Here is a 25,952-nt window from a genome sequence, read left to right as displayed (position 1 = left end):
AATATCCGTCACGAGCAAGCCATGTCGAGTAAAACCAATAAATGTTCTTTATCGACTTTGGGTTCGTTCTTTTGTTTGATCAAGTTGATTCCGCCCCGCAACTTCGAAACCACAAAGGTCGAATTCTCCAGGTTGTTCCTACAAAGATGTTTCAATAGTCGTGTTATATCGGACGTTTTTATATTGGACGTTTTGCCAGTAAAGTCAAGGCTCAAACTCGTTATGATTGTAGTTTTCGTCGCATATTTCAGCCCACGTTCCGCCTCAACAATTGTGAGAAGTAATCTGATGAGTGACGAAAATGTATAATCTCCTGAAATCGTCTGGTAAATCGTTTTGTCGTCTTTTCCTTGGAGATAAAAAGCCAATTTCTCAAATAGTCCTTTCGTTTGAACAAGGACCGTTCTGACATTTTCGTGATTGCACAATGAGGTGAGAAGCAAGAAGTAGTCGTCAACGCACGACCCGTCAGCACGTGTCACCAAAATCTGTTCCAACAAATTTTCGGAAAAAGTGAGAATACTATTTTCCGAGCTATAATTTACAAGATAGTTTACTATTTCGCTAAATCGTCGTCGGATGTTTTTGCTTCTTGTTGATACGAAAAATTTTGCATCAAGATCTTTCGTTACGTCACTAAAGTCATTCGTGTATGTCTGACTTTCTTTTATTTTGATAATGAGAGGATCTACTAAATAAAGAAGATTCTCGCGACCTAATCTGATTCTGTCGAGCACGAAACGAATGACAAATTGCGATAATTTCCCACCAAAGACTATTTTGAATAAATCAATGTCATTGCCACACACACTTTTCGCCAACCTCTCTCTCTCCTCGTCAATCTCCTTTGTGATTGAGATTTTGATGTCTTTGTTAATTGCGGTGGCGGAATAAACCAAAATATATGCAGAAGATTTACCAGGACCACCGACACTCCGCTCCATGACGTTGTCTTGTGTTATTGGGAGGACGTTATAATCATTGCACTCTATCCACCCAGAAGGCGTGTTTGTAAAACAAATGTAATGCCCGGCGTTTACACTGCCAAAATGTGTGACTATTGTGTGCAGATGGTAAGTCTTGGTGTCGTTGCAATGATCCAAGGTAATAGTCTCAGGGATGGAGCACTCCGAGTCGTTCTTTTGTGCCGTCAAATCCGTTGAAATGAAAAACCTATTAATTTGGAACAATAGGTAGTTTGGTGTGTTCTTAAACGAAACATGTTTTGTTGCTTCAACCAATTCTCCGCTTTCAAGACGAATCTTATTTTCGCCAGTGAAAGTCTCGTCCTTAAAGTAAGCAGCAAGAGAACATTGGAGGCTCTTCTCAACAGGGAGGAATAGCATACGAGTGTCAGTTATGCGAGATGAGATGAGGGTCTGTGCTTCATCTGTCCGTTTAATTGACTCGTCCATAACGCATTTAAAATCGTCAAACACAGCTTTGGTGTTTACAGCTTCTTCAATACAATCAAGGAGTAACATCAGAAAGTCGCCTGCGTCGTGTTGAGTCTTTTTGAGGTCATCACGGTGTTTATAATTTTGGATCGACTCAATCAACATAATTGGCGACAAGGAAGCAGATTGTCCAGACTTCATTTGCAAGAAAAGGGTTTGCAATTGACGAAGAACAGTCACTGCTGGGTCCACATTTTCGAGTTCGCTTGTCTTTTCTTTGCACTTGTTGTTGTAGGTTGCCGCATTGTTGTTTGAAACTTTATTTTTCTTTTGATCTTTTTTCTCTTTATTAAAAGAGGTGGTTCTAACTTTGTCCAAACTGTCACAAGAATAAGCAAGTATCTCTTCTCTGAAAGTGGTCATATTGTACAACAACTGGATGACAACATTGATGTAACACGTTGAACCCAGGTTGTGCAACCCAACTATTCCTTTCTCTTGTAATGGGCTTTTCGGCACATAATCGACGGGTGTGATATCTTGTGACATTTGATCCTCGAAAACAGGCAGTATCTCTTTCCAGACGTTCTCGTCCTTTTTTATCATATTCATAAAGCAAGCCAGTGCGTGTCTGGATGGATAACTGATGAAATCGACTTGTTTACAACATTTCATAGCCATCACTTTGCACAAGTTAATCACATCCTTCTGATCGATCACGTTTGTTTTGTAAAAAAGTTCCAACAATTTCAGACAATATGGCACACCATATGACTTCTTGTTCTTTTCTTCTCGAACTGTTGTAAGCAGAGACTTGACATGGTCTTTCACTTTTTCTTGGAATGGGTGACTCTCTGGAATTGAAAGTATCGATTTTATAATCTCGATCAACAGAATGTATTTCTCGCTGCCAATGATCTCATTCTCTTCTTTGGTCAACTCTTCAAGAAGCTCTTCCATGTGGTTTGATATGTTCGAGAAGTTCTTAGACACAAACAAATTATTCACGAAGATCCGAATCACATTTGAGAGCAACAAAACAACATTGTTTTCGTCTTTACTCAATTCGAAAATGGTGTTGAGAATCGTGTAAATCCTGTCAAAAACTGACCCGTCAACGATGTATTGCCCATCTTCACAAAACTCGGCCAGAGAAAGCACCAGATCAAATGATTCCAATTGTGTGTTGTTGCTCTGTAACAGATTCAGACTTTTGCTTATCAACTCGTTTTGTTGTTGAAAGACGACCATCTCAGCTTTTTTATATTTCAGAAATATTCGAAGTGACAAATCAGCGACGTGTGAGCTTTGTGTTTCCTCGAATACATTATAAACCCAATTTATTGTATTCGCTGTGAGATTTTGTGTAGAGAGAAGCTCTTCTAAAATGAAAACAAGTTCGCTTCCCTTTGTTACTGTTTCAACTCCACTTTGTATTAACTCAATTTTATTCAAAATGAACTTCACTTTGGGGATGTTGTCTAACAATTCTAGACAACTTTTTGCCAGTTTGTCATCAGAAGAGTCGATGAATGAAAAGAGTTTGTTGACATTCTCATTGAAACTTTTAGAGTTGAGTAAGTCGGTTGTTTTCGACTTTTTACCTTTGATTAATTCGTCGATGTTTTTGTAGGTCATCAACAAATCGTGGTTTGTCCCAAGTGCCGCTTGTAGTTCGTTTTTAGTGTTGCCAAGTAAATACTTTGATGCACTCTCGACATCTCCAAAACTTTGTAATGTGGAAAGTGCCTTTTCTCGAGACACCAAACACTTGTCAACAACTGCTTTGATGTCGTCTTCTTTTACTTGGCACAAAAATTTGAATTGTGGTAAAAGAGTTTTTGTTTCGTCTTTAACACCCTTTTCTTCTTCAACAAAAAACTGTTCCACGCAGAGTTCTTCTGTTACGGGAGTTTTCATTTGCCCAATTTGGATGTTTTGGTACCCCGGGGTTTCTTGAATTGAAGACGTTAAAATCACGCCACTCGATATACAGCGCATTCTCTCAAGTATTTCACTCACAAGAGTCTCTGGTGTGACCGTGACGTTCTCAATTTGATTCTCCAACGTACGAATTTGATATTTTACTTTTCTAATATGACAACTCTTGTGTTTACTTCCACCTTCACAATATAATACCTTTTGAAGAAGAAGAATTCTTTTCTCGTTCTTCTCTTCAAACAATTTCAAGAAAAGTGTATCAGTCGATTCAATGACATCCGCAGCACAATAAACGTTTTCGGTGAATGTCTGAATGTTCCTTTTTGCTGCAGTGTGTGTCATCATTTCACACAACTTTTCGACTCTGAAAAACCACTCCATCGTTTTAATACCAGTAAACAATTTATACCCCTTTTTCTCCTTCTCAAGGGAGTATATTTTCTCAATCAAATGAATCAACAAATCGGCTCCGACAACCGAGTCAAAGTATTTCACGTTAATCACATCAAGTCTTTCGGTCAAGACAACAACAAGAAATTCAGAAAGTGTTTGGTCTTGGCCACAGATGAGTGTGTCAAAGACTCTTATAATATTTTCGATGTAATTCTGCTCTTTACATATTGTGATGATATCCCACAATTCGTTAATTGCTTCAAAGCATGAGTCAACATTCATTTCAATATACTTTTTGATTAACAACAACGCATTTTGTATGATACACTCTCGATACTCTTCAACAGGAAATGTCGCCTGTTTCTTTATCACAACGAATATGGATTCTTCGAGTTCAGTAACTTCCTCACAATTTGTTTCTTTAATAATTCCAGTTGTGACTATTTGAAGTAGAAACGCACCAACAGCATCAGCAACACCTTCCTTCAAGTCTTCCATTTTAATCACAAAACGGGCGTACAACATCGCAAAGAGCAATTCGCACTTTTTAACAGTAAAGTCTTTGAGACCACCATAGTACTCTGTGATGAATTGATCATTCAAAAAGTCGTTCACTTTCTCCGCGTTGTAATTTTCAGATTTAATTAACAGCTTGAGATCCGTTGGGGATGTTGGTTCGATTGTGGCCAACATGCTTTTGAGTTTCTCATTCGAGGCCACTTCCTTCTCAATAAAATTCCCAACAGTGATTTTTAACACCGGATTTTTGAGATAGTCAAATAACAGTTGAATGACATTCTCTTGGTTGTCTGGCAACATCTGTACAATCATGTCTTTGATTTCATTAAACTCTGATACCGTCTTTGGGTGTAATATGGGCTCGAGTAATTCAAAGTCGAAGTATCCTATCGACTTGAATAACGATATTTGGTCAGTTCTTCCATACATCCCAACAAAGTTGTGTACATTTGTGATGAAACACCTTTTAACTTCTGGTATTGAGCGCACTGAATCTAACAGAATAGTTTTCGCTGCTGAGGTAACACTGTTACTGAATTTGATAGACATCATCACTAATATTTCATAAAGAAAAAATACGTCTGTTATAGGGTCCTCATGGATAAATGCGACGAGTGCTGGAAAGGTTTCGTTGATATAGGCTTGTGCAAATTTGGAGTTGAGTGTTGAGACATCAAATGTTGAAAAATAGTCTTTGAGTTCTTTGATGGCGTTTTGGTGAATGAGCGAATTGCATGCAATTCGAGGCATTAAAGACAACACACGGTCTAAGGCCTCTTGTGAGATGTCTGGTTTTGACATCAACTGTTTATTTAAGTCTAAGTTCCGTTATACCATGAAGTATAGTTTTTTTAATAAAATATACTATTATTTGTATATAGTTAAAATGAAGGAAAATGTGTTAAAAGATAATAATATATTGCATCATTCAAACTTCATTACACAAAAAAAGAATTTCACATCATTTTTTTCTTGACAAATTGAATTAAAAAATGTTATAAAAATGTTATAATAGAACTAAAAAGGAAACAAAAGAAGTTAATGTCAACTACAACAACACGAGTCGACGTCGAAAACGACTTGGATACCATTTCAAAGGAATTTATACCAAAGTACTTTAACGTGTGTATGTGTTGTCGAGCTCCTTTAGACAACCCGAGAAAGTATTGTCTCTTCTGTTTAGCAAAAAGAGTTGAAGAACGAGGACAAATCGTTCAAAAAAGGAAGGAAGAGATACGGGCGTTTCAGGCAAAGACTCACGAACTTGAAAAAACACTGAGTGAAGGGCTTTGTAAAATTAATAAGAAAACGGATATCATAACACAGACAAATACATTGTTTGCACATTCACAACAAAATGACTTGGCAATTAATGTCATGAAAATCAAAGAGAACGATGGACTCAGATTTGCAATTGAAAAAATTGATCATATCAGCACGTCAATGAAAAGACTTCAAGACGCTATAAAGAAGACCAACGAGTTGTTTTCTGAATATCAAAAAGTTGGGAGTGAAACAATTAAATTGACACAACTTAAAGCGTTTTTGACAGACCAAATCGTGTTGAAGAAAAAACAGGGCTTAGTCCTCACAAACCAATTTTTGATGTTGGAAGTCGACACAAATAAAACGTCAAGTCAACTCTCCCCATTAACAGAGACGGTAGAACGACCAATTCAGAACGAGTTGAGAACATTTAGATTCATCAACTTCTTTGTTAAGTCGACGTCAAGGTCTTTCAAGTCTTTGGCAATATCCAATTTGTTCATTTCACACTTGTTCATGGTCTACAAGCATTTCTGTGTTGTAATGAATGTTTCTTGCACACTCCAACTCGACTGGAAAGGGACTACTATACCATGTACGTTGCAAAGAAGGTCACCGTCTGCACTCGGCCAGAGAGTCACCCTTCCAGACAGTGGTATTACCTTTTCACATATTGTCTTCAAAATATTGTACGACGAATTCTTGAAACTCTACGTTATTTTATATAAGTCGACAATTGACGTCGATGGAGAAACGTATGTAGAAAAGCTGTTGCAGATTTTACATTACTTTATGTCTTTTTAGAATATGATTCAGTCTGTTTGTATGTTGTTTTGTGTTGGTAATGAATATTATTAGTTGTTGTAGATGAACTACCTATGTATTATAAACAATAGTAAAAAATATAGTAAAATTATAGTAAAAAAATATAGTAAAATCATAATAAAAATAATAGTAGAAATAATAGTAAAAATTACCAGTTTCATTCCTTTTTTGTATAATAATTATTTATGACAAAATATAGCTTCAATGAAACTAAAACATTTGTGGTACAAAATATAATATTTTAATTATAAATAAGTTAAATAAAAAAAACAAAGAAACAAATAATTTACTTGAAAGTATCAAATAAAGAAGAATGGCGACTGATCTTGCAACGATCCATGGTACAGAAAAGGATAAAGTGAATTGCAGCTTTTTCTATAAAGTGGGTGCGTGTCGGCATGGTGATGCATGTAGTCGAAACCATCATCGACCGGAAGTTTCACCGACGATCTTACTAACAAATATGTATGACAATCCTCTTAGTCACAAAGAAGAGGAAAAGATGACTGCGGACGAACTCAAAGTTGTTCGGGACGGGTTCAACGTGTTTTACGAAGACGTTTTCAATGAACTTGCGGAGCGTGGGGAGATCGATGAGATGATCGTTTGTGCCAACTTGAATGAGCACATGTTAGGTAATGTATTTGTCCGATTTCACGACGTCAAGGGCGCTGAGAGTGCCATGAAAATATTATTAGCAAGGTATTATGGTGGGCGGATGATTCAACCCAGTTATTCCCATGTGACTGATTTCAGAGACGCTAAATGTAAACAACAAGAAGCCGGAAATTGCGAGAGAGGGGGCTTCTGTAATTTCATCCACGTACTCGAGCCTAATCACGCCCTTAAAAGAAAACTCCTTGAAAGACAGCCATTAAGAAGACAACGGCTTGGTCTTAAGCCATATTGATTGTGGTTTGGTCTTCAAAATGTTATATATAACATTTTCTAATCTCATTTGTCCGACTATTTTGGGGGAAGTCACCTTGTAATTGGTTTTGATTTTTTGGTGAAAGAAAAGAATAGTATTAGTACTAGTAAAATAATTAATCAAGTCTAATTCCATCATATTAAAAAAACAGAAAACCATAAAAGGTACATTGCTAAAAAACGAAAAGTACAAGAAAAATAGAAGAAGAAAAATCCGTAAATGACACGAAAAACTGAATAGAAATTGGAAGAAACAAAAAGTCAATTGGCACCACTTTTTAAATAATACCAAAGAATTCATAGAAAAAATGTATTAAAAAACTCGAAAAACAAGAGAGGAATGATGAAAGGCGTACACCTCATTCCTGTGGTCAAAATGCCAACCGACCCCAAAAATCTGGTATTGAACGAAGAGGGCGAAAAAGAGTGGAGCGAGGACGAACAACGAGTTTTGGAAGAAAGACTGTTGAACGAAGGGAATAACATCACTACGATACTCCGACTTGTTGGACTGTTATCAGGACGTACTATACAACAAATCACAACACGAGCGAATTGGACACTTCTTGGAGAAAACGAGAAAATCCCCTTTGACGAGTATAAAAAACGACAAGAAAGGACAGAAATTCAAATGGTCCTTCCGATGACAACAAAAGCGAGTGACGCTAAAAAGAAGAAACCAAGACAACGGCACTACTCCGTCATCGAAGGAACACAAACACAAAAATTTCAGAAACAACGGAGGGGTTCAACGTCGAGAGACCCTCCAAAGAACTTAATGAGTTTTAGAACGGGACTCAGCCAAAACTCATCACTCCACCAAGATCAGTCTGGCTCATCATTACATGAGAGTGAGAACATGTCGCCTCGTATTAAAAGTGTTTCGCCAAATATCGGGAATGCAATGGATATGACAAGTGTGAATAGCGAACAGCGTACTGATGGTGTTGATTTGAATACAATAATAGCATCGCTTAGAGAAAACGAACAGTTACTTCAGTTACTTGAAAACTCGTTGAACGGAAATGTCCCTATACAGCCGGACATCTTCCTCGCTTTACAAAACAACTGGAACGTTCAACTCTTGTTCTCTCAAAAACTCGCAGTGCCATCAAATATGTCACTCTTCCAAATGGATCTACTTGTCACACAACAATTGGCTGCAATCGGAATGAAGCCATACATCCAATCACCTTTAAACCTGAACTGGAATTTTAAAATGTAATTTTTATGTTGGGAGTTTTCTATTGGTTTATCTTAGTAAAAGATAATATAACATGTGAAGTAAATTGACTAAGATCTTGATTATGAGGAACGGCACAGAAAATTAAACAAGAACACAAGAAGACTGCTTTGAAGAGGGAATACACTTCGTTTGGAGGAAATCGCCATGCTCTTGGAGGACTATAAAGCCTAATTGGTTTGAGACGACGGTGCAATTGCCGTGTTTGTAATCGTTAAAATTTGAATGTGTGTGACCATATATCCAATACGTTATATTGTATTTATCCATCAACGGAGTCATGTCAACATTAAAACAAGAATCCATGAAATCATTTCCATACACAGTCAAACTTAAAACGGGGCAGTGGTGAGTGACTACTACTTTGTACTCTGAGACTGATTTCTGTAAAGAGTCTTCCAACCATCTGCGACAATACTTGAAGGCATCGCGATACGGTACATTGTCGACTGCGGGGTCGGAAAACCATTTTACGTATTTGAAGTCCGCTAGTTTCTTTTGAATGGCGGACTCATGTCCGACGTCAAGATCAGACCATAGTGTTGTGAAAAAGAAATCAGTTTTGTTGATTGTAATTGTTTGGTTGTTGACTAATGTCACGTTTGGGAACAACTTCTCGTTCAGTGAGTAAGTCTGTTCAACACAACGACTGCCGTAGTACTCGTGATTTCCTGGAACAACAAAAGTCTGTTTGTAGGTTTCACTGCACCACTGAAAAAAAGGAAGTTTGGAATATAGGCTGAAAGGAGCCGTGTCTCCCGCAATTACTAATATGTCGGCAGACTTTTTCAATGGATGCGCTGTTAAGTATTTCAAATTCTCGTGGTTTTCGAGGTGCAAATCGCTCGCAAACTGTATTTTTTCCATCACTTTTGAATTAAATATAGTTTGAATATAATTTATACTATAATGTGATATTGTTTAGTAAATCATAATTAAATTATTATTTTTTTTATTTATTTCTCAAAAATAATTTGAGTTATCAATTCGATTTTTCATGTTTTTAAATGTTGTATTTAAAGACATTTATAAAAATAAATTAAAATAAATTGACAAACAAGTTACAAAACTAAAACAATAGCAAAGAGAAAAGCACCAGCCAACAAAGACGATGCACTATTCTCATATGAGTCTGTCTCGGTATCCTTTGTGTCCAATTCCAATTCGTCGAACATCAAGTCTACAGAAGTTGTTGAGTCGCCAGTTCTTGTAAAGATAATGGTTGAGACCTCACCATCCAAGTTGAATTGGTCGAGTTTGATGTACGCCTTCATGTTCTTGTTTTTCTTGACCTTAATAGTGTAACCCGCGGTGTTGTTGATGGTGGTTTCGTTGAGTGAGTCGTATGAAGTGCTGAATATTTTTACGTTAAGTGGGATGTTCTTCAAATCGTCGTTGTCGTACTTAACGTGGAATCTGAGTGTCTTGTATGTTTTGTCTTTGTCTTGGATTGTTGTCGAAACGCTGTCGTTTGTTGTAAACACTATTTCCTCACCAGGCAACATCGTCACAACTTCCCAATGTGACCTGTCTTTGTCTTGTATTCCAACAGTCAAGTTGTCTGGATTGACAACCTCAAATCCCTCATAAAAATCTCCGTCGTCATACAACTTGATATAATCTGCCGAAGCAATCAGAGTGAATACACACAATAAGAGTGTTTCCATTTTCAATTGAACTTCCCCTCAATTTCCGTCTTTAAATTTGCAAAATGACAACATGACACCTAGATCACGTTGTCAATCTCAGCAATCAATTAACATTATCATATTAGTTTTGTATAAATATGTATACTCAATTAATTATAACCAATTAAACTATATTTATTAAATACAATTATTAAATTAATAGAAATAAAATAAAACGCAATTATTTTTAACAAAGCAGAACCAAAGTGCACACAATTCTCGCGCCAGCCTTCTGTAAAATCAATTGTAAGAAGTCATCAAGTCCATAGTCGAATATTTTTGTGCAGATTTTTTCAATAACTCCGTCCGCCTTTGCGCAAAGTGTTTGGATGTATTCAGAAGCTTTATCATAAGCCCCACCAAGTAAAAGTTCTTCAAGGTGACTTACCACTGATTTGCAAATACCGCAAACAATTGGTATCCCCAAATCCCCATTCTTTTCTGTTGATTTTGTTACTTCCTCAGCATAAGATAATGAAATGACAATGAATAGCAATAAGAAGGCTTTCATCACAACACTTAATAATAATTATCAAATTTCATTAAATATTCAAAAAAAATTTTGATAATTGTGTTATTATTATTTTGAATGTATTTTTTTTTCGATGCAAAAATAAATAAAGTTCAATTTTTGTATATAAATATTGATTTTTAAAAATTTTAAAAACATTGTTTACAATGATTTCATAAATAAATTCATGACTTTTTTGTTTTTTTTTCATGAATTTACATTTTTTGTATTACAAATAACTGTTGCTTTAAAAAAAATAAAATAATTTTGTTAAATTCGGAGAAATCCCAAATTTACAGGGATTGTGCTCCAATGTCTGTGTTAAGTTTTAAAACATTCATATTATCAAAACTGTGTAATTATCAATTAATCGTTCAAAATGTGATTATTATAGTTTTTTTAGTTATTTTATAAAACTATAATTTAAATATTATAATTCAATTATATTAAATTATAATAATAACTTATAATAATAAATTATAATAAATAATTATGAAAATACAAATTAAGATCCTTTGATGTATTACTAAATATTCAGAAAATGGTTCAATAAAGAGTCTCATTCCTCAATAAAAAAATTGAGTTATTGAAAAAAATCAAATTCAACAAATCTCTTCTTTCTTTTCTTCCTGTTTCTTCCACATGACAATTTTCTTATCATAGAAACTACACGTGATTAAATCCTCTCCGAGTCTATCAGCTCCATAAACCATACTGTCATGCGGCTTATACTCTTGGAACGTTTTCTCAAACATTCCATTCTCTTTCATTTTGAACTCAGCAACACCTCCACATGCTCCAGCAACAACAATTCTGTTTTTGTAATCACTCATTCTCCATCCAGCCCCACCATCTACTCTTCCGCTCCATATACTTTGTTTTGTATTTCTCAAGTCAAACTCCGCAACAGTCCCGTCATAACACCCCAACAGAAAATTCCCATTTTCTCTCCACACCAAATCAGTGACTCCAGCGTCTTCTCGAATTTTAAATACAACCTCTTCATCTACCCATCCTTTGCAGTAAGTGTCGTCACTCCCAGACAAGAGTAATTTACCATCAGGCTTCATCGCAACAGTCCATATCTCCGCATCGTGACTTTTGACCTCTTTGACTGGCTTCCACCGACCGTTTCTAAAAAGTCTCCAATATGATATGAACCCATCGTTGCGCGAAGCGACAAGTGTCTCACCACCAACCGAAGTGGATAGGACTTCGCACTCGTCAGGGATGATCGCACAGTTCACTTCTTTAATATCGTCAGTAGGCGTGAAAAAGAGCACCTTCGAGTTAGCAGTACACGCCGTGATGAACTTTGTGTCGGAAACAGTCACAAACCCTAAATTGTGGATAGCGGGTGTGCGACTCGCTTTGATTAATTCTAATCGATTTGTCGCGCGATTGAATTTGTAAGTGTGAAGGTTCCCCGACTTCCGCTCGTTTTGAAGATGGTAAAAGGAAACCGCAATACAGTCAGTTGAGTAGTTGAAAATACCATCCGGCTCCATCTCAGTTTCTAATAATAAAAGGGGAGTGTATGTACTTGTTTCCATTACGTAGAATGTTGTTTCGAGTTATTTTCATAAAGATCGAAATTATACTATAAAATATAATATAATTATAGCTTAATAAAATTTGTGTTTTTGTGGTTATTTTATAAATTTAATTATAATTTGAAATTGGTTTATATAATAATAAATCAATTTTAATTATTATATTAAAATAATTATAATATATTATTTTTATAATAATAAAACAATAAATTGAGAAGTTATAACCAAAATTATTAAAACATAATGAAAAATAATTATCAACAATTAAATAATCTTTTTCCTCTAAACTTAAAAAGTGAATAAAAAAGATTGAAAAAAAGATTATTACTCAACAAAATTTATTGTCAAAAACAATTCTAATAAAAACACGATTAATATTATAAATATAATAATTTTAATACAATAAATATAATAAATAAAACAAAAGAAAAACTAATTTTGTTATAATTCGCAAATTATGATAATCACAAAATGAAAACATTTCAAACCCAAAATTTTGAGAATCTTGGGTATAAAAAACCCTCCAACTTTAAAAAATTTAAATGGAGCCATCACCACAACATCTCGCCGATGTTTTAACACTTTTAAATTCTTCTCTTTCTGGACAAAATGGCGCGCAAACCACTGCGTTTTACGACAAAGTGACAAAATATCCGGACTATATTGTGTGTCTACTTAAAATCGTCTCAACGCCGGAGTACAAAGCACTCCAAAATCTTGCCTGTATTCTTTTAAGACAAGTGTTGATGTACAGTCAACTTGACCCATCACAGGTGGCAGTTATAATCATTCCTTTGCTTAAAGAAAACGCACTTCGATCTGTTGCAAGCAATTTGTTATCGACACTCTTCGTATGTAGCTCAGATGATTTTAAATTCAAGTTTTTACAGACGATCTTGGTAACAATTCAAACATCTAATGACCTTCCATTGATAGAGGGAATGCTATCAACGTTGTCTATGATTATAGAGGACGACAACCGATTCACAAACAGAGAACAATTAAGACCATTATTGGAAACTATGTTTGAGTGCGTGTTCGCATGCACTTCAAATCAGCTCGACGTGGTACGAAAAATATCAATGGAAACTGTCGTGAACTTGTCGTATGCCAGTGGAAATTACCCAAAGCTACTTAAAACTATTATTCCAAGAGCTAAAGACACATTACCAAGTGTCAGAATTTCATTTTGCCAAATCATCGCAAACATCCTTTTGTCATTCCCAGAGGTACTCAAAAATTCTATTAACGATATTTTGAACGCATTGTTCGAACTTGGAAATGACCCAGATGTCAGTGTGAGAACACAAGCACTTGGGTTGTGGGGACCAATGAGTGAGTTGTATCAAAAAGAGATGGCACCAAATATTATGCAAATCCTTCAGTTGCTCATCACAAAATTGCCAATTACAGACGAAGAAGTCGACACAGAATATTCCTCTGATGCGGATGAGGTGTTGTTTGGTAATGAATATAGTGAAAGGAAAGTTGCTGGTATTTCTTTGGATCAAATGGCATCGAATTATGGAAATAAGATGATCACTCTGTTGTTACCATTTATATCACAAAAAGTTTCTTCGCCAAATTGGAAAGAGGCAGAAGCTGTTATGTTTTTGTTTGGGTGTGTTGTTAATAAGGGATGGACGAGTGATGAAGACAAAGTACTGTTGGGACAAGTTAGAACTGTCTTCATGCAAATTTTGTCTCGAATGGACAACACTGTACAACTCCAATTTATCGTGATGTGGTGTGTCCAACGAGTTCAAGAGGAAATTGTTAATTTGTTGAATGAAAAGGACTTTGAAACGTTGTTTAAAATGATCATGCAATTAATGGTGTCGACAAACAACAAAGTACGTTTCCAAGCGTTGTGCACATTAAGCTCGTTCCTCGACTATAACATTCCAATAGTGGTAAACAACGTCAACACCATTTTACCACTAGTGATGGACCAAATTAAACCGCCAGCAGCTGTTGTGTGTAAAGCGATTGACACGATCTCTATCATTGTCGATGTGGCTCCTGTTCGATTTGAAGGTAACAAAACACTTTTAGAGAAGCTCATAGCATTATATATTCAAATTTGTGGAGTCTTTCCGAAATCGCCTGATGTGTTGGATACCGTCATTTATAACATCTCGTATATATTCCCACGATTTGGAGATGTTGGTGTTGAAATGGCGTTTAAATTGGAAGAAATGGCTGTTAACATACTGAAAGTGTGTGGAGGGGACTACCGAATGCAATCGAGCTGTATTTTGTTATTGTCTTCGTGTATAGCTGTCAATCCCACTGTTGCGCAAAAAATATTTGTTGACGTGTTCCAGTTGATAATTAAGGTAATGGCTGTATTTAAAACAGAACTCATGGACGCGGTTTATAGTCTTTTAGCAGATTTCATGACATACTGCACACAACAAATACAACCGCATGCGTCTGAACTTGGGAAAGCAATCACCAGTATTATACAAAGTGTCCCTGTTAACGTGTCAACGAATTTGTATTACTGTTTATCAGTTATGTTACATGCATTTAAGAACGAAATGGTTCCTTACCACCAACAACTGTGCGAGAAATTTGTACTTATCATGAAGGAAGAACTGTCAAATTGTAAAGTGTTTGTTTTATGTATTTATATAAAAGCGTTCAGTACCAATTGAATTAAGTGACTGATATGTAGACAGACCCGAGCTTGTATCTTGTTGTGTTTTTCACTGATGGGAGAAGTTCAACCAAATCTATTAACCCCATTAGTTGGGATCATATGTAAGAATCTAATTGTAACAGTTCCTTCCATCACTGACAAGGAAGCGACCTGTTCGATCTTATTTGTGTTTGGGAAGTTAATATGCGCGAATCCAGTTGCGTGTGAATCTGCTCTTTTGGAAATAGTCACCACGTTTAACCCCAATCAATACATTTTCCAGAACCTAAAAGACCTCTGCGTTGGAGTCAGAAATGTGTTGCGACAAACTTTCAACAGACCTGAGTACCAGAGCTTTTGGGCGTCGTGTAATTGAAAACATTGAGTGTTTTTGGGGTAAAGTTTGACCAACTGGATCAAGTCGAAATAACAACAACTTTTGTTATTAAAAATGTTATTTATAGAATTCTGTTAATGGTTTTTGTACAAAGATAAAGAATGACATTTTCAATAATAACTCGAAAACACATAAAATGGTAAAGGTGACGGAGGTGAACTGGAACAAAGTGTTTTCGAATGAATTTATTATTAGCGTGTCTGTCATTGGAGGGATAGGCGTCGGCATTTTTCTGGCGATTTTCATATTCCAATGTTATCACAGAAACTGTTTCCAGAAGATCAGAGAGATATTCATCCACGGAGACTACTCATCGGAGAAGATTAGGGTGTTGTCGTATAATCTGTGTTTGAGAGCACCACTTATAACTAATAACGGAGACGATTTTAAAGCCACAAGACTCGAACTTTTCATTAAAAACGTGATCGATAATTACGACATCATTCTACTCCAAGACGTTATTGGCGCTTATAATGCAAGAAGAACACATTTGATAGAAGTTTGTTAATAACAGTTTGAATACAATGGAATGACATGAAGTGCTCTGCTGAGGTCGGGCTGTGTTATTCACACGTCAGCCTCACACCTATTTTGCCGTGCTTTTTGTGTGATGGAGGACTTATGATCTTATCACGAATGCCACTTCTTAATAGAGATCAATACGTCTTTAAGAAATCAGTGTTTCCCGATTCACTCTTTTCAAGAGGAATTTTGTACGCAAAGGTCCACCCAAACAACACCACAACAATCCATTTATTTAACACCCATTTGCAACCAATTTCTAAAGACGAAAAAGCAAAAGAAGTCCGACGACATCAACTTGATGAAGTTGTGAAATTCATTCAAAAGAAGACGGCCAAAGACAATTTCCCAATATTGGTGTGTGGCGATTTCAGCGTGAATGCACTGGAGAGTACTCCTGGTGTTGTGGAGAATGTGATTGTGCAAAGCAGTGAAGCAAGTGATGATGAAAAAGAAACGCTGGGGAAAGACATCATCAAATACGTGGAAGAACAAACAGACGAATATATTCAAGTGATCAATTCGTTGTCACTTATTGGCACTGTTAAAGATGTAATGTACTCTGGTTTACAAAGACATCCAGTTACACTCGGGGATACTTACTTTGAAGGAAATACAGAAATGCCACTCGAGACAGTGTTGACTAAACCAGATGACCAATATAGTAAGAGGTGCCAAGACTTCATATTTACTATAACTCGGTCAAAGGAATTGGAAATTGTCGAACCGTATGTCCATACGTACGACGTCGCTGATGAGGAAATCCAGTTTCTTTCGTCACACTACGCTCTCAGTTGTTCTGTAAAATGTTGATTTGTTAATTTTATGGTACTTTTTATTATAAACAAAGTTATCCAAATTTCTTTATTGTAGAGAGTAATGGCTGTTCGGCGACTTTTGATATTACTCATTAGTCGGCGACTTATAAACAAACTACAAAACTATTGATATTAATTCGTATTACTATAATTTTTAAAATATCAAATATGCACAATTCTATCAAAAGTTGTTATAAATATTATAACAACAATTAAAATTTTATAATTTAAAAACACTTTTAAATACAATAATAAACAACAGTTTATTTTAAAATATCATTAAAATCAAAAAAATTAAATTTTAAAATAAGATCACCACAATAACAAAATTGCCGTTCTTCAAAAATCAATTTCATCGTTAATTTCATTCATTAAACTTTCTGAAAAAATGATTTCTCCCACTTCTCCACATGGAAAAGGTCTCAGTAATGATGTGGCATCATCAACCAACTCATTTGTAGTTGAAGAATGTGGTTCAGTTGGAATAACTATTTGTTGAATTGCTCTTGAAGAATTTCCAACACCCAGAAATTCGTTTATTGAATTGTATTGTCTTAAATTGTTTTCGTTGTGAACTAGTTTTGCTCTATGATACTCTCCACTCAATTTTGACACAATTTCTCCAGCAATTCGTGGGAGTTGAATTGGGGTTGTTCCAATAGGGGTCGAATAATCTCCATCTGCCATTCTTTTGAAGAGATAAAAAGGAAACTTTCTTAATGGCTTTTTTGATATGTGGTAATTACAAAGTGAATGAGCAATATTGACTAGAGACTCATAATCTCTTTTTAATAGCCCGTATTTGTTTCTCATCAACTTAAATAATATTATCAGTCGACCAAAATGATTTTCAACGAGAATTCTGACACTTGAGTGAACTGCATTGTACGCTTTAATAAGTGAATTGTCTACTTTTGTTAATAACATCATTGATTCACATTCAATTGTGCCCCGCTCACATTCAAAATGGTTCGAATCAATAATAAACTCAACATTCGAAACTTCGAGCACGCCCAAGATTTGATATGTTGAGTTTGAAACATCCTCAAAATTTGTTTCAAAAGTTGTAGTGCAACACACCCTACATTTGGCATCTCTTTCTGTCACGTCAACTTGTCTGAACAACGTGTATAGTTCTATTTCCTGCACTGTTTCCGTATCATAGTGAACTATATCGACAACAGAACCACTTACACCTCCTTTAAATACATCGTTTTTTAAAGTTCCTTCGAAGTTTCCTCTAATTCTCAATCTATGTTCAGAACCATTCATCATTAGACTCATATTGATCAAGTAATCTTCTGTTAATACAATCTGTTCGTTTTTTCTAGTTTTGGGATAAGGTATCAAAGTTTGTCCGACTCCTCTGTATCCACTATCTGCAAGTACCCATTCATTTTCCAAAACAAAACTGGGATCCCAATTACACTTGTAGACAGTTAAATCATTTGTTGCGCATTGTTGAGTATTTGACACTTTAACAGCCATTCCATCACAGTTAACATAAACTTCTGTTTTGAGCCCACTACAGTGATGTTTAAATGTAAAATATCTACCATCCTTTACTTTGCGTTCATTTTCTGATGTTTTTAGTTGTGTTGAAATCATTTGGTCTCTTCCATCAACGATGTAAAATGAATGTTCAAGTTGAGGAATAAACCTTAAATAATCTTGACTTCTGCCTGTTGCCAAATTTACACGAAATTTTTGGGGAATACAATTTAAACTTTCAATAAAAATCCTTTTCATTTTTACTGAAAAAAGTAAATATGATCTTTCTAAATTTCTCGAAATAAAACTAATTTTTGAATTTTTACAAATCTGTTTTTCTTCTGAGATGTTGCTTCTTTTTCTATAATCAAATATATCATATAATGTTTTGTAATCAAATGCGTGTTTGAGAAATGTAAGTAGCAATAAAAACAATTCTTTTGAATTCAAAAATTGATTTTCGTTTACTGAAAGTATATTTAAATCAATTCGCTGTTTAACATATTTTCTGTTTACAGCGTCCCATCTTCCATTGTATAGTATTATATCGAAAATATCGTCAAATTCATCATTTGTGAATCCTGTTAAATCAACAATTGTTGATGATGTACGTTTTAAAAACACTTTTATTGGATAATTTAAACGTTTTTCATTGGAAGTGGGTTTTGTTGGGTATGTGGATTCTATTGTTATTTCTGCGTTATAATCAATTTCATTTTCACTTCGACGACGCTGTCTTGTTGGTGTGTCTCCCGTGTGATATTCTTCAAATTCTTCCTCATTGACAATTAATGATCTTTGCAATGCAATTAAAGTGTTGTTACGTGATGGTTGTTTCTGAGTTTCGACCATGGTCAAAAGTGGTTGAGGATGTTCAGTTGCTTGGTATGTTGTTTGTGTAGCTTCATTGTACTGTGAATTGTGTATCGAATTATCAGGGTTAATGTTATGAGTGTTTTGAATATTCTGGTGTTGAAATATTTGTTGTATGTGAAGAGTCTGTGGAATTAAATTGACACTCTGTTGACTTTGTGCAATATGTGTTGATTGGCTGTTATTTTGAGAGTTAGTTAAAGACCGTTGTGTCAACTGATTAACTTCACTTTGTGTTGTTTGTAATATCAGTTGATTTGTAGTAATTTGTTGTATAGATACTTCCTCCATATATTGAGTTGATTTGACGTTTCTTTTTATTTTCTTTTTGTTATTTCTTGTTCCTTTCTTTATCGTTCGTTTGAGTGGTGGGTGATTTGTGTGTATATTAGCTTCTTGATTGACATGAGAAGAAAACGTGTGTAGAAAACGTAGAGGTGTGGTGCTCATGTAATTGTAAGATTATTTTTGAGTTTTATTTTAATCTCAAGTTTGTTTTTTGTGGCAAAATGAATTTTTACTTATTTACTTTTTGCCTTTTGTTTCTTTTTCTCACAAAATCACCATTATTATTCATCAATTTTTATTTTATTTTTTATTTTTTTAATAGTTATTTTAAATAATTATTTAATGATTTTAAAATAGTTTTAATATTGATTAATTTATCTTTTTTATAAGTAAATTTTATTGTATTTAAATTATAAATATAGGTCAGCGACTTTTGATATGACTAAAAAGTCGGCGACTTTTTAGGAAACTCAAAAGTCGCCGAACAGCTATAATATGAAATGAGGATCTTTCATTATTATAGAACAATAAATGATATAAATTAACTATTGTTTTTTTTAATAATTTTTAATATTATGATTTAAATAACAAAATTAATTATTTGATTAATGTAAAGATCACTAAAAACGAAATAGTTAATTTAATTATTATATATATATATAAAAAGTAAGAATTATAATTATTAGCATTATTAAATTAAAATTTAATTATTCCAAAATGATAAAAAATAAAAGAATCACTTTTTATTTTGAAAAACAATTTTTTTCAATACACTTTAACTATATATTAATAATTAAAAAATAATATATTAATTTCAACAAATAATACATTTTTTGTAATTATTTTAAACTATAGATTAGTTAAATAGTAATACTATATTTTATTTTAAATATTAATTTAGCAACTAAATTAACAAGAAATAAAAATAAATTATAAAAATACAATTTGTTCTAATTCAAATGAAAACTGATTATAATTTAACTATACAATAAACCATATCAAAGTGGAACAAAAAATATGTTGACATTATAAATGGATGTAGAAATTATTCAATTTACATATCAAAACAAAAAGTTAAAAAACGAAACTATACTAAGAAAAAGAGAACAATGGAAAAGGTTGAACAAGCGATACTTTCGGTGCGAACGGATTCTACACAAACTCAACAAGATGCTTTGGACTTAATACCAAAAGGAGAAGAAGATGTTCTACCCAATGGCATAACGCGCGATGTCACAAAGGATTTGCTTAATTTAATATCGATGAACCCGATACCCGTTTCACAGGTAGTAGACATCTTCGGTGTATTTAAATTCAAAGTAAAGCAAGGGGATGACTTGTTGAATGAATGCAAAACTTTTCAAAAAAAATTACGACTCACAGAACGTGGCCTTTTAGGGAAGAAGCCCGAAGAAGAGATCAAACTCTTAAGGAAGTACGAGGTCTTTAGAAGTGAAGCTTTGAAACAACCACAAGCAAAGAAAGACCTCGAGAAGTTAGAGTCGTGTTTACAATACCGCAAATCAACACTTGATTTGACTAAGTTGACCGAAAATGAAGTTCGGAGTGCAGTGCGCGCTGCTTATGAATTGTTGCCTCTTGAAAAGAAGCGAATTTTGTTTTTAAAGAGGTGGTTAGTCCAATTACAAGGAGAAGATGACGGCACGTTGTTTACGAAACGATTTCTTAAGGACGTGATAGTCGCGAACAAGTTATTTGAGGAACAGACATTCACTCAACGTTCCTTTAAAATGTCAACGGAAGTGTTAGTTACAGAGGCTCGAACAGAGTTCATCGAAGTGTTTAATCAATTTCACAGAATATGGACAATGAGTGACAAAGTGTTGAGGAACTGTTATGATATGGGTGTTGAAGATGAGAAACCCTATTACGACTTGATATGTGTCATGTCTGAAGAACGACAGCCTACACTCGATTTGATATCAAGAGACTACTTTGGTGAAAAGCCCGAAACGAAGTCCCCACCGACTGGTCTTGAGTTAGTGAAACAGTTGAAGAAAGCGACGAAATCAGCGAAGGAGTATATACCACACTTTTATGTGTTTATTTATGATGAATGGAAACTCCACATGTTAACATTGTTATATTAAAAAGTCTGGCGAAACATTGGCGAAGATCAGGGAGTTGGAGAACTACTTTTCGCAAGTTGTGAAGAACTGGGACGATACTTTTGTGCATAACACAACATTCCCTGAGTTGTTTTCTCCAACAAGTACATTGAACGTGTCGCTCTGTAGCAAACTGTTTTGTAAGAAGGCGCAACTTGGGAAGAAAATATTTGAAATGGAAAGGGAGTGGACGCAAGACGTGAGCGAAGAGCTAGCAAACAAGTATCTTGAACTCACTGAAATGTTTCATACTATAGTCGATAAACACGTGAAGAAGGTCACCAATTTGTTTAAACCAGAAAATACAATGGAACTGAGACTTTATCCACACATCAAATATGTACTTGGCTTGGAATGTGTGAAACTCGACTTGAAATTGATCACAAGGTATAACGCGCAAGGTGATTTGAAATCGGACGATGACTAACTTTAAAGTAAATGTTTTATTGTTACGAATTGAGTTAAAGAGGTGTTGACTTGGGTGTTGAAGACCAGCGAAATAATTTGATAAAGAAATAATTTACTTTGAAGTTTCAGAACAAGAAGAACAGGAGGGCTGAAAGGACAGAAAAGAAGAGAGAAGCACCACAAGTGATGCGAGCTCGGTACGGCTCACCAGTCATGTTTTGATTGCTGGAGGTTTTAAAGACGTTTTTATCTTGGCAAGTGAACTTTTGAGAATAATAGGCTTTGTCGTTGTCGTCTAACTTACACTCTGCATTGTTATACATCCGAAGAGTGAGTTGACTCGACTCTACTTTTGTATCAAGTGATGTTGTGTCGGTGACTTTGCCACATTTGGAGGAGAAAACAAGAGTGACTCCAGAACCGGCTGGTGTTGTAATGGTGGTATAAGTGTCCAAGTCCAATTCTTGAATCGTCCAAGTGTCGGGAGCTTCTAAAGCACCAACAGTCTTTTCACACAACTCATCGGAGTAATAAGTGACTTTAGGGTCTGTGTTTTGGAACTTGACGTAATAATAATTTCCATTGGACATGAACCTGTGATACATTAAACAGTTTTGGAGCGGAGCTGCATAAAAGATGTTATTGTCAGTCGAGTAAGGTGTTGTTGCGTACATGTCTTTTGCAGCATACACGGACAGAACAAGTACCACAAAGAGTAACCCCATCGCGTTTTTTGTTATTTCGAGTTTGGTTTTCCCTTTTTGGTGTGAAGAAGAAGAAGAACTTTTAAGGAACACAAGAGAAGACTCTTTTATTATTATTCAAATGGAAATATACTTTTTTAACTTTATACTATATAATTACTAGTTTTAAGTATTAGATTAATAATAATACTTTTTCTAATAAACTCGTCTTTTGTATATTAAAAAAAAAATTTATAATGAATAAATTATAGTAACTAATTACTACAAAATATAACGGAAAAAAATTCCCACAAACAAATAATTTTGAGCATTATTTATGATAATTAGAATTCAAGAAAAACCGATAAAAATATGTGGTGGAACCAGAAAAAAATAAAAAAAAAAGCTATATAATACTAGTATTGGCGAACCCCGATTGAAGAGGTGAATTTTGACTGAGAGTGATCAGAACGAAAAGGGTTAGGTTAAAAGGAAATACAAAAGTTATCAATCTCACAATGCCAAATGCGTCATAACCAGGCGTTACAGAACAACCACTTCAGAAAAGCACACTGGGAGACTAAGGTGCATACCTGGTTCAAACAGCCATTCCGTGCTGTCCGCCGCCACCAAGTCCGTGTGACCAAGGCCAGACAGAGTTTCCCAAATCCAATTAAGATGTTGCGCCCCGCTGTCCATTGTATGGGCCAAAAATATAACTACAAGTTGAGACTTGGGAAGGGATTCACCCTTGCCGAATTGAGAGCCGCACACATCGACGCGAGATTGGCACCAACCATCGGAATTGCCGTTGACAGAAAGAGAAGAAATCTCTCACAAGAGTCTGTGAACAGAAACAAATCGCGCCTTGAATCATACATGGCCAGACTCACCGTCTTACCAATGCACAAATCAGCTAAGGCTATGAGAGCTCAGAAGGACATTAAAGAGGCTGAGAGCAGAAAGAAGAAGGCTGAAGCCATTAAGAAGTTCCTCGACGACCACAACAAGAAGGTGAGAGACCTCAAGGCTAAGGTTATTACCTTGAAGAAGGAGTATTTGGCTAACAAGACAATCGAGAAGGGAAAGGAATTGAAGGCTTGCTCTAAGGCTTGGATTGCAGCACAAAAGGAATTCAAGAAGAACGTCAAGAAGGACCACAAGAAGTACATGGAACTCGCTAACAGAGTCTTCAGACTCCCAGTCAAGGCTGCCGAGTGCACTAAGAGAGTTATGGACCCCAACACCGTCATTCCACTCGAGAAGAAACAGAAGCTTGAGACCGCGAAACTCACTAAGGGAATGCAACAGAACAACGCCGTCGCTATCTTGAAGAGACAAAAGAACATCGCTAAGGCCGTTTCTGGTATTGCCAAGGGTGCTAAGAAGGCTACTGCAACCAAAAAGAACTAAATCTTAGGTAAGTGTTGTGTTCTTCGTTTTATTATTCACTAATAATTCTTTATTATTAAAAATAGTTTTTCTACCGATTTTGTTCGAAAACTCTGGGAAGAGTATTAAATAATATAATTATAATAAAAATACCATATTTTCTATGAATCATGATGAACTATTATAATACTAATTTAATTAAAGGTGTTTGGTTTCAATGATCCATCAAACTTGATAATATGATATGAGTCAAAAGACGGAAGAAGACATTAAGAGGGAGAGATATCTTGCAGAGAAAAACTCGGAGACTGTTGTGTGCCCATTCAATCCTGCGCACGTTGTGAAGAAGAGGAAATTCAATAAACACAAAGCAGGGTGCCCTGATAACCCAGCGAAAAACCCAACGTTTGGGAAGTCGTATATGAACCCTAATTGTAACATTGATTTAACACTTTTTGAGGCAAAAGTAGAACGAAATATTCGGACAGAAACACTTCTGCCATTTCTTGACAACAGCTTTTTCGACGGGTTCTGCGACGAAAGCAAAAAGTCGCAATTTTACACGTGCAAGTGCTCGACACTGACCCTCAATTTATTCACAGAAAGCGCGCTGAGGGTATTGGTCCAACGGGTGTACACGTTGTATACCAATGTCAAAGAGATGTACAATGACATTTTGGCGCCGATAGACGAGAACGTTGATTTGAATTGTCAAGAGGAGAAAGTGGAGCTTCAAAGGTACGAAGTGTCGATGCCCGACGGGTGGGAATTTCCATCGAAGAAACACACGGAACAGTGTTTGTCGATTGTTTCGCATTTAATTGAAAAGAACATTTTAAAGCCAAATGAAAGTCAAGAAGTGATTGAGAGTGGTGCGGGGAGCGGGATGTTATCTGCGTATTACAGTCTATCCAAACGAAGTGCTCCTTCTAAGTTTTATATGGTGGACTGCATGAAAGGAATGAGAAAGAAATACGACAGATTCATGAGGAGATACGGCGATACCGTCTTTCGCGTTCCCGCTGATTTGCGAAACGTTGATGGGCTTACACTTGTTCAAAGCCACGAACAAGCGTCTTGTCATAGCACTAACATCTGTGTGATCGGAAAACACTTGTGTGGCTCTGCGACAGATATGGCTCTGCAAATGGCTGTGAAATGTAAAGATCGATTGGGAGGCATTGGAATTGCTTTGTGTTGCCATGCCAAAGGGGATGGCCATTACGACTGTATCGCAGACTTCTTTTTAAGTCGCGGAATCAGTGTGATCGAGTTAACTGCAATACACAGACTGACTTCTTGGGCACTAACTGTCGATAACTTAGACACCGAGTGGAAAAAGGAACAAGTTATTGTAGCAGAGATGTGTCGAAATATTATTAATGTTGCTCGAATAGTCTGGTTGAAAAGTCAGAGTAATATCCATCAAGCTGGTCTAGTTAAATATTGTAAGAAAAGTATGAGTCCCGAGAATGTGTTGTTATGGGCGAATTAAGTGTGAAATTACTAGTTAAAGTATTATAGTTATAGAATAATAAATGTTTTTTATAATATTTCTATTCAAATAATATAATAGTATTATCTTATTATAAAAGTAACTAAATAATTCATAAGATTATGAATGACAGAGGAAAACACTTACTTCACACTACTTGCTGATTTTATTAGTTGCGTTTTGAGACAAAGTGGAGTGTATCCACAGTGTTTGTTGTTTGTATTATTACGATATAAGTATTAACTAATAGATTGTTTTAACCGAGTCGTTGTCGATAATCATCCTGTGTATCGGACAACATCTCCTGTTCTTAAAAAGTATATTGAAACACTTGTTGAAACACTTCCACCAACGAAGTCACTCAAAGTAGAAATTGAGACTTTACCATCTTTAGACGTTGTTTTAGAGTGGTTTTTTATAGACACGAACCATGTGCCTAACTATTCTATTCTCGAATCGATACTGAAACAACCATTGTACATCACTGATAAACAGTTGACCTTTCAAGTCAAAGCTTTGTGTTCTCAAAAACCAATCAATTGGGGT

General features: G+C 35.4%; 15 protein-coding genes across 15 annotated transcripts; 8 read left to right on the top strand and 7 right to left on the bottom strand.

Moving 5' to 3' along the window:
* Nucleotides 1-8: 8 nt before the first annotated feature.
* EIN_222010 (hypothetical protein) lies at nucleotides 9-5,051 on the bottom strand (the record flags this gene model as incomplete). Its single annotated transcript, XM_004254791.1, has 1 exon — nucleotides 9-5,051. The coding sequence occupies one exon, from the start codon at nucleotides 5,049-5,051 to the stop codon at nucleotides 9-11; it is 5,043 nt and encodes a 1,680-aa protein (XP_004254839.1).
* A 240-nt stretch (nucleotides 5,052-5,291) lies between these two features.
* EIN_222000 (hypothetical protein) lies at nucleotides 5,292-6,320 on the top strand (the record flags this gene model as incomplete). Its single annotated transcript, XM_004254790.1, has 1 exon — nucleotides 5,292-6,320. One exon carries the CDS (start codon nucleotides 5,292-5,294, stop codon nucleotides 6,318-6,320), a length of 1,029 nt encoding a protein of 342 aa, XP_004254838.1.
* A 334-nt stretch (nucleotides 6,321-6,654) lies between these two features.
* EIN_221990 (splicing factor U2AF 23 kDa subunit, putative) lies at nucleotides 6,655-7,251 on the top strand (the record flags this gene model as incomplete). Its single annotated transcript, XM_004254789.1, has 1 exon — nucleotides 6,655-7,251. One exon carries the CDS (start codon nucleotides 6,655-6,657, stop codon nucleotides 7,249-7,251), a length of 597 nt encoding a protein of 198 aa, XP_004254837.1.
* Nucleotides 7,252-7,611: 360 nt separating this feature from the next.
* EIN_221980 (hypothetical protein) lies at nucleotides 7,612-8,496 on the top strand (the record flags this gene model as incomplete). Its single annotated transcript, XM_004254788.1, has 1 exon — nucleotides 7,612-8,496. One exon carries the CDS (start codon nucleotides 7,612-7,614, stop codon nucleotides 8,494-8,496), a length of 885 nt encoding a protein of 294 aa, XP_004254836.1.
* A 102-nt stretch (nucleotides 8,497-8,598) lies between these two features.
* On the bottom strand, nucleotides 8,599-9,381 carry EIN_221970 (hypothetical protein; the record flags this gene model as incomplete). Its single annotated transcript, XM_004254787.1, has 1 exon — nucleotides 8,599-9,381. One exon carries the CDS (start codon nucleotides 9,379-9,381, stop codon nucleotides 8,599-8,601), a length of 783 nt encoding a protein of 260 aa, XP_004254835.1.
* A 194-nt stretch (nucleotides 9,382-9,575) lies between these two features.
* On the bottom strand, nucleotides 9,576-10,181 carry EIN_221960 (hypothetical protein; the record flags this gene model as incomplete). The annotated part of the gene is made up of 1 exon (XM_004254786.1): nucleotides 9,576-10,181. The coding sequence occupies one exon, from the start codon at nucleotides 10,179-10,181 to the stop codon at nucleotides 9,576-9,578; it is 606 nt and encodes a 201-aa protein (XP_004254834.1).
* A 208-nt stretch (nucleotides 10,182-10,389) lies between these two features.
* Nucleotides 10,390-10,713, bottom strand: EIN_221950 (Pore-forming peptide ameobapore C precursor, putative; the record flags this gene model as incomplete). The annotated part of the gene is made up of 1 exon (XM_004254785.1): nucleotides 10,390-10,713. One exon carries the CDS (start codon nucleotides 10,711-10,713, stop codon nucleotides 10,390-10,392), a length of 324 nt encoding a protein of 107 aa, XP_004254833.1.
* A 602-nt stretch (nucleotides 10,714-11,315) lies between these two features.
* Nucleotides 11,316-12,266, bottom strand: EIN_221940 (hypothetical protein; the record flags this gene model as incomplete). Its single annotated transcript, XM_004254784.1, has 1 exon — nucleotides 11,316-12,266. The coding sequence occupies one exon, from the start codon at nucleotides 12,264-12,266 to the stop codon at nucleotides 11,316-11,318; it is 951 nt and encodes a 316-aa protein (XP_004254832.1).
* A 542-nt stretch (nucleotides 12,267-12,808) lies between these two features.
* Nucleotides 12,809-15,286, top strand: EIN_221930 (hypothetical protein; the record flags this gene model as incomplete). Its single annotated transcript, XM_004254783.1, has 2 exons — nucleotides 12,809-14,883; nucleotides 14,947-15,286. The coding sequence occupies 2 exons, from the start codon at nucleotides 12,809-12,811 to the stop codon at nucleotides 15,284-15,286; spliced, it is 2,415 nt and encodes an 804-aa protein (XP_004254831.1).
* Nucleotides 15,287-15,443: 157 nt separating this feature from the next.
* Nucleotides 15,444-16,642, top strand: EIN_221920 (hypothetical protein; the record flags this gene model as incomplete). Its single annotated transcript, XM_004254782.1, has 2 exons — nucleotides 15,444-15,806; nucleotides 15,848-16,642. The coding sequence occupies 2 exons, from the start codon at nucleotides 15,444-15,446 to the stop codon at nucleotides 16,640-16,642; spliced, it is 1,158 nt and encodes a 385-aa protein (XP_004254830.1).
* Nucleotides 16,643-16,986: 344 nt separating this feature from the next.
* EIN_221910 (hypothetical protein) lies at nucleotides 16,987-18,135 on the bottom strand (the record flags this gene model as incomplete). Its single annotated transcript, XM_004254781.1, has 1 exon — nucleotides 16,987-18,135. The coding sequence occupies one exon, from the start codon at nucleotides 18,133-18,135 to the stop codon at nucleotides 16,987-16,989; it is 1,149 nt and encodes a 382-aa protein (XP_004254829.1).
* A 2,273-nt stretch (nucleotides 18,136-20,408) lies between these two features.
* EIN_221900 (hypothetical protein) lies at nucleotides 20,409-21,855 on the top strand (the record flags this gene model as incomplete). Its single annotated transcript, XM_004254780.1, has 2 exons — nucleotides 20,409-21,361; nucleotides 21,441-21,855. 2 exons carry the CDS (start codon nucleotides 20,409-20,411, stop codon nucleotides 21,853-21,855), a joined length of 1,368 nt encoding a protein of 455 aa, XP_004254828.1.
* Nucleotides 21,856-21,961: 106 nt separating this feature from the next.
* Nucleotides 21,962-22,561, bottom strand: EIN_221890 (hypothetical protein; the record flags this gene model as incomplete). The annotated part of the gene is made up of 1 exon (XM_004254779.1): nucleotides 21,962-22,561. The coding sequence occupies one exon, from the start codon at nucleotides 22,559-22,561 to the stop codon at nucleotides 21,962-21,964; it is 600 nt and encodes a 199-aa protein (XP_004254827.1).
* Nucleotides 22,562-23,044: 483 nt separating this feature from the next.
* EIN_221880 (60S ribosomal protein L13-1, putative) lies at nucleotides 23,045-23,932 on the top strand (the record flags this gene model as incomplete). Its single annotated transcript, XM_004254778.1, has 1 exon — nucleotides 23,045-23,932. One exon carries the CDS (start codon nucleotides 23,045-23,047, stop codon nucleotides 23,930-23,932), a length of 888 nt encoding a protein of 295 aa, XP_004254826.1.
* Nucleotides 23,933-24,155: 223 nt separating this feature from the next.
* EIN_221870 (hypothetical protein) lies at nucleotides 24,156-25,406 on the top strand (the record flags this gene model as incomplete). The annotated part of the gene is made up of 1 exon (XM_004254777.1): nucleotides 24,156-25,406. The coding sequence occupies one exon, from the start codon at nucleotides 24,156-24,158 to the stop codon at nucleotides 25,404-25,406; it is 1,251 nt and encodes a 416-aa protein (XP_004254825.1).
* Between the last annotated feature and the right edge of the window lie 546 nt (nucleotides 25,407-25,952).

This window comes from Entamoeba invadens, assembly GCF_000330505.1.
Source record: "Entamoeba invadens IP1 unplaced genomic scaffold scaff_1105074725849, whole genome shotgun sequence".
Classification (NCBI taxonomy): domain Eukaryota; phylum Evosea; order Mastigamoebida; family Endamoebidae; genus Entamoeba; species Entamoeba invadens.
Note: the sequence above shows the minus strand (reverse complement) of the source record. Positions and strands in the feature narration are given on the sequence as shown.